Here is an 11,804-nt window from a genome sequence, read left to right on the forward strand (position 1 = left end):
AAAAACTGACCCTAACCCACCAAAACGCGACCATGGCGCGACTTTATTAATATCGGAAGACTTTTATGCACTATCACTTGTACGTTATTTTGTTCTCTACAACTTACAACTTTTAATTATTTTAAGGTTAAGTTTTGCGCAAATATACGAATAAGATCATAAAACTGTATTAAAGTACAGTTCAAAAGCTTTTCCGTAGATACAATGTCATGGTACAATTATTTCCGCAAAGTGAACGCTTAAATTATAACAACTTATAACTTTGTTGAGCCGAGGCCTAATAAAAAATTTTATTTTTGGCAATTGATTGTAAACATTATTGTATATTTATGATTCCGTTCGATTGTCACAGATTAGGATATCTTACATTTTCCTGATCTCGCGGATAAAATCAAGCTAGATCATACATAGCTACATCCAGAGCCGTTGGGTAGGGAGGGAAGAAGGGGGGCATATGATCCTACTATGAATTTCACAAAACCAGCAACTGATATTGAATCTTTGGAATTAGAATTAGAAGAAATTCTGCAATTATTTATGCGAAAATTCTGTTAAAATATCAAAAATAAAATGCACAGATTTAAAAATTATTTTACCCCAGGAAGTAGGAAAAATATAAAAAAAACTATTTACTATTAGTAATTTTTATGATTTTCTTTTATTGATTTATTTTTGGTAAACCATTTTTCAATTCCAATGTAATTTTATTGTTTTAAAATAAAGCGGCGTTTTCATACAAATATTAATTTAATTTTACTCATAAAATATTCACCAAATTACCTCCGACTTTTGAGATAACACCTTTAACTTTCAGAAACGTACCTCATCGGTCGATATACATACAAGAACAAGGCCCGCTCTGGCGAGTGCGGGGCACTATGCAAGAATAAAACGCGAGCCTCTTCCTTTCCCCTAAAAATATGACGTAACGAGTACTAAATTAATTCAATAATATAGTATTGTAATTCCAAATAATTGATTCTTCAAACTCACAAGTAAATTAATTGCATATACATCATGTAAAGTAACTTTACCCTATTTGCGTTAGCACAGTCAGTACGAGAGTTATCCATTTCATCATTATTCATAATTGAGAAAGAGATGGCAAGTTTGGGTTTACGCCCCTACTATTAGCTCTAACGGATATACTTATCATGCCATCTCTTTCTCAATTATGAACAGTGATGAAATGGATAGCTCTCGAATTGACTGTGTTAACATAAATATGGTATAGACTAGACAAACTGCAAAAAAAAATCGTTTGTAATTTCCAATATCAAAGTAATGCATTTTAGAACTATAGATTATGTAGCGACTACGGAATCTTTACATTGTTAAATCTCAATAAATTTATTCCTCAGTAGAAATATTACCAACTTTTAAAGGGGAATCGACATAAATGGTTTTCGAATTACTGCCAATCAATGTAAGTTAAAATTTCAAATGTATATTATTTCTGAATCATACTGTCAGAAGAAAACACAGGAACATGTGTGTCTTAATGGACCATACTTTTTTTTGTGTATTTTCTTCATTTATTGCAACGTAGACAAAGGTTACGAAATGATTCATAGAAACGACAAATTAAGTTATTTTGGCCTTTGTTTCCTTTACATAATGGGCTCCATGGTCCCTGCAAAATTGATGTTGGAGTTTACGTGGAACACGAGGCTGTCTAGTACGAATTTTACAAAGACACACAAAGTCTAAGACTACAAAACCGAATTTGCACAATTTTGATTTCATCGTGTTTTTTAGGGGAATGAAATATCGCTATATGAATTGTAATTTACATTTTGCGATAAAAATAATATTAACGTCTGTTTCTATTAAATTTTTACTGAATTTTTAGAGCGTGGGCCCTACGTGAGTGGATCGGTTAGGTATGCTCAGAGCGGGCCATATATATGAAAATTATTTAGTTTTAATTTTAACACATCATTCTGTTGGGGTTTTGTAATAAAATACAATTAGACACCCAAAAAATGAAGAAAACGATTCTTGTTTACCCTAAAAGTGAGAATATATATATAATATATATTGTTGAATAAATAATATTTAAAACGATATTTCTTAAAAAAAACACACAGATTTGTAAATTTATTCATTATTATCTTATTATGGCTTATATGACAATAAAAACATTTTAACAAAATATGAACACAAACAAGTGAACTTATTTTACGAATGAGTAAAAGCAAGGCATTACATAATTATAATAAAATTCCCGTAGTCATAATATATTATATAAAATTAAATATAAAAAAATATATGATAAAAAATAACGAGTTTTTGAGTATTGCTAAAAAAATCATTATTAAGTCTTTTATATTATAAAAATATGTTTTATCATAATAAGTTTACAGATTAAAATCATATAATTGTATATACATTTATAATTAGACTATTTCATTCTTCTAATTCCGACTTTTATAAAGCAGTTCAGTACATAACAAATGCAAATATCACTTTGTTCTTTCATCACATTCCAATAATATATTTAATTATTTATTTAACTAATTTACATTAAAATGTTAATGATGATAAAATATATTAAATGATAAGCTATGAACTAAACCTTCTTATTTGACACAATATGTTAAAAAGACATACGTAAATGCTCATAAGCTTATGATTACAAAAACATATCTTTTTTATTGAGCTTTTTGACGATAATTCATCTCAGTCGACCAGAATTTATGATACATGAACGTTTAGTCAATTATTATTACAGTTTAATGACTATTTACAATATATACATATTTAAAAGGATATGTATGTTTGGAACGCAAATTATTCAAATTTTATGAAAAAAAAGATCAACCATTAAATGCATAATGTAACTGTCTTAAATTGCGACAATTTCACAATAATGTTTAGTGCACTTTGAGTGCGTTAATCTGTATCAGGTTTCTTTTTTGATCATATCGCTTTCGCTTATTGCGCATTTATTGCACACTCTGACTGGTGATCCCCATCCTCTCTCTGGCACCGATTGTCTGTTTGATTAAAAAATGCATTAATATTTGCACTCGGTTAAACTTTGTACACAATGAATTTTACATACTTTGCTGGTGAACATTTATAGCAGACGGATTGTCCGCATCGGCGACAATGATGACGAGCATTGTGACGATCCACTCCAAAAAGTATGTCACATATGACGCAATTCGGTGCTTCTTCGTCTGGTATCCAGTAAGAAGGACGCGCCAATTCGGTTATAACACCTATCATAATATTATAAAAGTTAATATGGAAAAATCACAACATTAATTTAAAAAAAATATTTTTAAATCTGTACAATTTTGACAATATTTTATAGTTGAAAAGAGAAAAAGAGCAATAAAATGACAGTCAAAGTTGTTTCTCGCTGCTGTTTGGATAGACATTTGATATATTGGTAAATCACCTAGGGCTCTATCCTTGTCTTTAAAGTATCTCTGTAGGCATTTTATAACTTACTTCCTGTCTTACTTCCTCCCCTATTTGACACACGCTATCAAAGTCAAAGTTACTAGAGTATTAAAAATCAAAAGCTAAAATTGAACAACTGTTTCAGATTGATTCGAATTATCCAAGATCCAGGATCATGTATGGATTATATTTGAGATATTTATGATAGTTAGGACAGAATATTTTTGCTCCCCAGAATCTTACTCATATTTTTTCGATATATGTAGATATTATAAGACTTACTAGTTTAAGTTTATATCATTCTACAATATAATAATTACCTTTGGGATAATTCAAAGCAGCAGTCAGAGGTTTCAACACAGTAACGACAGCTTCACTGACCTTCCTCGGAGTAACATTTCCACTGTCTTCAACATCATCTATCCAATATAAATAGTACATTTTAAATTTCTTCATTTAGAAATCATAATAAAATAATAGAATAATAATCACCTAAGTTTGACGAATGTTTACAGCGATCACATATCCTCACGGGATCGTTCCATCCCCGGTGAGGCACCGGTGCGCGTGTTTTGCTACACTGATTACAAACGCCAAATCCACATGCTCTACAATGATGAATTTCACCCCATCCCAACTCCAATTTACATTCGCACACGGCACATTTCTAAAAATTATATTCCATTAATAACAAATATAACCCTTCTACCATATACATAAGCATTTATAATAACCGTAATTTCTGAATTTGGCTGCCAATACGACGGAGCAATATAATCAGTCGAATAAACGTATGCCGTGCTTACAAGATTACCGACGCCTTCTAAAGCTCTTCGAACGCCAACATTGACTTTTGGATTGCTACGAGAGTTTTGCTAAAATATAAAGTAGTTCATCCATAGAATTATAAAAAATTATCACAAACGGTGTAATGGTGAATATGATAAAGTGTGAGAGGTTACCAAAAAGTTTCCTGGAATTTTTTTATTTAACTTTAATAAACTTAAGCAGCGATTCTAGCCAATCTAGGACAAAACACATTCCTAGTAATAGCTGCTTCATTTGTGCTTCAAATAAGTCATAACAAACAAGTTTTGGCGAGTGGTATAGTGGAATACGGTTATTATTTTATTTGAGGCTGCAACTTTTTGATACCCCTTCATATAGTATATATAATAAAATATAATCTTACCCCAGCCCAAACATGAACATATTTTGTGTACACGACTGATTCCTCGGATTGATTGCCAAACCAATATTGTCTACTCCTGTAAAATATAAGTATGGTATGAAATAAATCATAATATAATAATTAATATATGTATATATAATATTTAACTTACTTATATATAAGTCCACATTTCGGACAGTGTAATTCATAGCCGTACCACGCCGAACGTGCAAAACTAAGTAAGTCTTCTTGTGACTGATCAATAAGTCTAACCTGCATAGATAAAATATATATATAGTAAAACTTATGTAAAAATAAAATAAATATTAGTAAAATGTTATACTTACAGTCAAATTACATTCTCTACATATTAACTCTTTGTTTTCAAATTGATGTTGATAACTGAAAATAAGGAAAGCAAAATTTTAATTTATATAATAGTATCAATAATATAGATAATAGATTATTTATTTTTGTCTTATTTTGATTACATTGATTAACAATTTATCAAGTTGGACTCATTTTTCGAATTAGTTTTTAATTACACCTGTTATTAGCAACATTCAACGCAATTCGAATAATCTTTATTTTAACAGTGGACTAATGACAACTCCAATGAACTTTTCATTTGTGGGTAAATGAAGATGAGTACTACTATAATGTTATCATATAGAAGTTAGGGTCAATAAATTCTATGTACTAATATAAAACAACAATATGAAAGGCTTGTTTAGATCAAGCGTAAATCACTGAAGAAGTGTTAGAATCAATTTAATTTTATAGTTTTAGTGGACTTGAAAATAGGATACTGCTACTATAACTCCATTTAGTTTTTATACCATTGGGAGTTAAAAAATTATGGGGGTAAGAAATAGTTAAATAGTAAAGCTTAGCAAATATTATTATATTTCAAGGACAAGAAAAATTAATTATCAAATAAGAACGAAAAGTAGTTTACTCAGTTCACAGGTTTGAATATATACGAATCTTGGTTTAATTTACACCAACTTTTATTATAAATATTTTTAGAAATTACTGCTGCTCGTCTAAAATTGAACAATAATAATTACCGGCATTTTTCAGTTGATGAATGTCTAATTCCTTCTTCTTCATGGCCCATTGACAAACTGCAACTATAAAATAAATATTTTTATTAAAAATTACATAGGGAATGTATAGTACATAGAAACTACTGTATTTTTACATACATAGCCTGACAAGCATCGCATGAAACGTCACATGTTAATCTTCCCCGAAATCTGGTCAAGAGGGCTTTTAAAACAGTCAATATAAAATCAGGACTCCTTGCCGCTCTAAAACGACAATTATAAACATATTAAAATTAAAATTTATATATATGTTCTGGTTATTCCAAGAATGTATCACTTGGGATAGTGAAAATATTTCTTTGTGCACATGATTTCACCTACAATTGACCAATTAAAAGACATTGGGTTAAACTGCACATCTTCTCAAGCTATTACTATTCCTAGAGATAAATATTTAAGCAAAATTCATTACTAGTAATACATTCTTAGATCAACCAGAGCGTAGATTTATTTAAAAGGCTCACTTACCGGACTGCAGTATTGTTCAAATACGATGTTAACTGATCTATCAGCTTATTGAATGGCAATTGAGATGTTCTATCTAACACGTTATATTCAGGAGGTGTCGGCATGTAGAATAACGAACCAAAATTATCTATATTGAGACCCATTGATTGGAATTTCGCTTTAATTTGGTCTTCGGGCGATTCACCATTACCTCCTACACAATTATTTGGTAATTATTTGAATATGCTCGAAATAATGGATCATTTGTTTTATATTATTTTACTTTACCGATGGTTAGCGGAAACGAATGCCTAGGCTCATGACAGATAAATATTGCTGGGCCTTGAGCACTCGCCGGACCTCCGCATTCAATTTTATGTCCTAAACCGTGCAAAACGCTTTTAAAATTATCTTTGAAAGCTTTAGAAGCTTGACCTAAAAACGTGAAGAGATCTTCTGGTAGTCTTTCCGATCGCGTTCTATAGATAATCACATCTGAGATAGCTAGAATCTGATAAAATCAATCATGAGAATAGATGGTTATAATTTACATTAAATTGTAGAGGTAAGAGCAAACCTTCATCAATAAAATATCAGAAGATTTTGAAAGGTGTAGCGGTGGCGTGTCGAGGCACAAGAGCCTTTTGGCTCCATGCCATGCTGCCCAAACACCACGAGTTCTATCTTCGGCTCGTCTACTAGTTTTAAACACTTCATCTCCTTTGAATAAAAGCTGCAACATTTAAAAAAATTATATATTGTATTTTAAAATGATAAATAATATAATCTGAATTCATACGTTATTCAAGTAATACGATTTTCCATCGCCGGAATTTCCAAATATGGATACGACTTTCAATTTGCTATCATTGTTGCATCCGAGCTGGCTCACAAACTCTTCTAGGTTGTTGACCTTTAATTTTTCGTCTTCATCTATGAAAAGGAAGCTTCCGTGCGAGGTTATATTCAATGACATGAATTTCTCTTCGGCTACAAATATTCCGTTGTTGACGTTCTGCACTATGTTAAAGTCCGAGTCTCCATTGGAACAATACAGCGAGTCCATTGGCGTCATTATTGCCGAGTGCTCTGTTGTGTGGCAATTGCTGTCGTTCATTTTAGACGACGTTGGAGAATTTTTTGTGCTTGGATCGATGTAATCATCGGACATTATTGAGAACTAAAACTGATCAAATAAAAAATGTATTTATTATACTATTCACAACAATAAGTGTTAGTAAATTTTACATTAATAAGTGGATATTCTGTTTATTTGCAATTCATTTGAGGTATTTATAATGGATAAAATATTTTATAAACATACAAAAAGTATTACTTAATAAACGTTCTGTTTCTCTAACTAAAGTTTTTTAGACAACAAAGACTATAAATCAAGATATCTTGATTTATACGTAGAATTACATGCTTATATCAACTATCTCTTAGTGTTCCAGAACTAGGAAAAGGCAAACGTCATTTTTCAGTAGATCATTAACACCAGTGTGAGCAGACATTTTGAAATATACCACTCAGAATATGAATTAAAAACAGCAAATTTCTGTCTAATTTTCCTGAGGAACCTAAACATTTCAACAACGACTTCTTACAAAGTATGCTACTCTATTGCATTTGCAGAAGAAGCACTTACTATATCAGGTTATCTCATAAGTTTTTGCGTTTTTTAAGGTACGGGTTAAATGAGTTGTAGTGAGCGCGGCCGGCGACAACCCGGCAGCCAGCGTCGGGCCGACGCCGGATGGATTCGTCCGGCACGTCTGAAATGGTAAGTACTAGCCCATACAGCACCATCTCCACTACACGGCGCCGACCCGGTGCTGGGCGAATCCATCCCGCACGTGTGAAGCTACACTAAATTGATACAAAAAAATTCACAAAAACCCAATAATATATAAAAAGTAATTAAGATAAATAAACGAAAATTAATAATAGAAAAGTGTTACTATTCAAAGGATTAACGCCTTTCCTATTTTTTTGTGCTAGCTTCTGTATCGTTAATCTCGAACCAGCTTTGATGGCAGCCCTAATATCCTCACTAACAACTCCAAAGAACTACCCGTGCTTACCCAAACTTCCCAGAGCGAAATTTTTATAACCACATTTGATACCTTAAATTTAATGGCATCCCTGTGCATTGCCTTACAGATATGTTTAACTGCTATTGTTGCATTATGAGAGTTGAAACTCATAAAGTAAAATTTAGCTTAACTGAAATTATTTTATCTCTACCGCCATTGTTGATTTAGAGTTGAAAATATTAAAACAAAAAATATCCTGTTACTAAATAGCATCATACGACTACTTTTAACAAACATCGAAATAATAATGAAATTATCGTTAATTTATAAAACTTCATATATTTTTGCAAATGTAAGAAAAAAAATGCAGACATATGGGACAACCTGATATGTTCGATGAGAAATCTTGGCAACAAGTTTAAAATATCGCTTTAACATATATCATATTTTCACCCAGAATTAATATGGCGAAAGGTATTGAGTATGAACCAGTGGTGGTTCGTTCATATGACCGTTCGTTCATAAGGACGGAATAGCGTAGTCCGTAATGTCTCAGACTAGTAACTCTATGGCTGCGGGTTCGAGTCCCGGCAGCAACACTTAGATTTTTATTTATAAAAATGCGCTATTATTAAAAAAAACTGGTCCCACCTGCAGTGACATCTATTGATTATAAATTGTATAGCACAAAATAATTTATAATTAATAATATAGATGTTACCGATTCCCAGACTTTCAGTCTGGTGGTTAATACTTACTTGTAGGTATTCATTATGTCTGATTGACTTACTAAGTTGGTACAGATTTGCCCGTTGTAACGCATTGGGCTTACGCCTGTCAGGTTACAACGAAAGATTTTTTTTATTGATTTAATAAAAATAATTAAATACAAAAAAATATGGGTTATGGGGCTGCAGCCTTCCCAGTATGCTCCTGTTTTAAATATTTTTAGGTATGTAACTTATACAACTTAACCTAGTAAATTATTTTTGTCTAGTATAATATCTTATATAGTATATATGTATTTTAGTTTTATTAGGAAATTTTGTTCAATATTTTAAGTTTTATTGCTGCAGCCCCTGCACTACAAATTCTTACAGGATACCACTGGTGTGAACTTATTTAAGTAAGTTAATTAATTAACAACTAGACCATACTAATTATTAATAAAATGTTCATACTTAATAAGCTAAACAAAGCTTTTTTTATTTTATATAATTAATTTGTTTAATATTCCTGATGATAAAATAACATGCGAGAGAAAATTAGCTTTCACGAGTAGTAATGAATTGTAATGGTATACTGACACGTTAGTTAGAAATAACAAAACATCGTTAAAATCAGGTACCTGAATATATATGAACATTTTTCAAAAATTTTGGAAGGTTTGGAAAGTTCTGCTGTATAGTGATTAATATATATTATAATCATTTTACAAATCTTAAAATAATGTAAACCAAAATAGTTGTAATGAGATATTTAAATAAAATTTAAATATTTAGAGGTAATGCATGTAATGATAAGACAGTTTAGGACACAAAATACACAGTAAATCTAATTCAGTCAGAGAACAAAGATCAACGATGACAAATGAAATATTAAAAAGGTGGTGTATTTTAATAGCAATATTTCAACTTCATGTAACATTTAACACTTTACAATAACAATATAGAGTAAATTTTAACATCGGTCCAAGAATGATTAATAAATGCACAGTAACATAGTACTGGAATTTATTGCGCGACATATGTATATAACTATGAAATAAATAAAATTCATGGTCGCTATAAAATCGTTTTTGTCCATTGTTGTTCAATATCAATAATAAAAATAAACAATCGAACTCAAACGTCACTTGGTCTTCGTGGAAAAAATATCGGGCATGCACCATCTGTAAATTCCTAACCTTTTTCAGTTCAGCCCCGATTCAGTGTCTTCGCCATTGAGACTCGTATCACGTTTTTTAATGGCAAAATGGCGTCAATACGATGCGAAAGCTTTGACGAACGCGCTCGAAATACAACAACACTCGCAAAACATAACCTAAACGCGCGCGCAGAAAGAGAAACGTCACGGTGACATTTGAAAGGTCGAGTGCGCGGGAGGGGGAACGGTCCGAGGCCGCGTGAGCCTTGTGCAATTCTGTGCATACATATCGTTATCTTTTCATTTTTATATCAAAATACGGCAACGAACGGCGCGCACGTTGAATATGCTTGGTACACAATGTTTCGTCTAAATCGCAACGTTGGATTGTGCGTCAGAAATGTTTGTTTATGTTTTCAATTGGCGAGTTTTTACGGCGTGTACAATAAGCGACAAGAATTTGCGTATTATGCGTGCAAAAATAATTTGTACGCATTATTATATTAGTATAAAAAATCAATTTATTAAGGTTAATATTCACAACATTTTATATTCATTGATGAAAAAATATGTTTACTTTAATTTCAGCCGATTATTGTTACAAAATTAATCACCCTTTGACTCTTCCTAAAATTTTTAAAATATATATAATTTTTAACAATTCGAATATAATGCATTTATTGAAATAGCTTACATTCTTTCTATTTTCCTCCGATACTTCAGCCAGTAAACTTTTCAAAGCATTTTTGTTCACTCCTGTAACTTTTACGACTTCATTCTCGACCTTTTCTAAATAAGCATCATCTTCATTTTGTTCCATTTTTTTCTCTGCTTCTTTTTTAATAAATTCATAAAAGTTTAAAACTGCACGCTTGGTTTGTGGGTCAAATTTTCCTTTAATTATTCTGGGCTCACTGTTCATAACTGAAGATTAATTAACACTTTTCTGAAATTACAATGAAACTGAAACAATAATTTGATCAACTGTAAAAACATACAATGATAATATAAAATATATAAATATACTTGCTTTAGAATTATATCTTATTTCTGTGTAAAATTTAGTGGGAATTTTTGAAGTGTTGGTGTTGTCAATATAAAAAATATGTTTAATGCATATATCGCTCAAAATAATAATATTATATTTTGAAATAAATATTATATTTAACATTTTTTACAATTTTTTCTTGAGATTTGAACATCCATCATAAGATTTAATTTGAATAAAAACGCTGTTCAATATTACCCCAGCAGTGATAATAATTATTTATCGAGGATTATAATGTACAAGTAAATTAAAAACACTAAGTCTTGCTAAAAAAATTAGAACAATAACAAAGACTCAAGCATACTCAGTTTAGAACAGGAGTCGGCAACCTTTTTACTAGAATATTTCAGAAATGCAGGAGTTCATGGAGGCTCCGTTGGATAAAGAAGGGGTATAAGTGATATATAAACATTAAAATATGAATGCAACATAAATTTATTACATAAGTCTTTAATATATAAATTTAAATTTGAATTTAAAAAACTTAATCGAAAATAGATAATTAATGTAATATTTGACATTGCAAATCTGCGTCTAGCTCGTTGTAATGTGGGACATAAGTTAAATTTAAGTTAAGTTTTCAGGCATTGTTCCAAATGTGAGGACCAACAAAACCAGCATTTGTAAAAACGTCAGCAACCCCAGCAGTTATCCCATCAGCCGCTTCATGAAACAATGACATCAATCCAAGCAGCCCTAGGAGCCTTCTCAGA

At 31.0% G+C, this 11,804-nt stretch overlaps 1 protein-coding gene across 1 annotated transcript; it reads right to left on the reverse strand.

Annotated features, from left to right (window-relative positions):
• Positions 1 to 2,091: 2,091 nt before the first annotated feature.
• Positions 2,092 to 10,455, reverse strand: LOC148231831 (zinc finger FYVE domain-containing protein 1-like). The gene is made up of 15 exons (XM_088193104.1): positions 10,084 to 10,455; positions 6,941 to 7,327; positions 6,719 to 6,874; positions 6,430 to 6,652; positions 6,163 to 6,355; positions 5,794 to 5,898; positions 5,656 to 5,718; positions 4,933 to 4,987; positions 4,758 to 4,858; positions 4,607 to 4,682; positions 4,149 to 4,289; positions 3,907 to 4,081; positions 3,735 to 3,833; positions 3,068 to 3,227; positions 2,092 to 2,999 (listed from the first exon to the last, which is right to left on the reverse strand). The coding sequence occupies exons 2-15, from the start codon at positions 7,310 to 7,312 to the stop codon at positions 2,906 to 2,908; spliced, it is 2,013 nt and encodes a 670-aa protein (XP_088049230.1). The 5' UTR covers positions 7,313 to 7,327; positions 10,084 to 10,455; the 3' UTR covers positions 2,092 to 2,905.
• Between the last annotated feature and the right edge of the window lie 1,349 nt (positions 10,456 to 11,804).

This window comes from Plectrocnemia conspersa, unplaced genomic scaffold (genome assembly GCF_051122295.1).
Source record: "Plectrocnemia conspersa isolate PC_06_02 unplaced genomic scaffold, ASM5112229v1 ptg000009l, whole genome shotgun sequence".
Lineage (NCBI taxonomy): Eukaryota > Metazoa > Arthropoda > Insecta > Trichoptera > Polycentropodidae > Plectrocnemia > Plectrocnemia conspersa.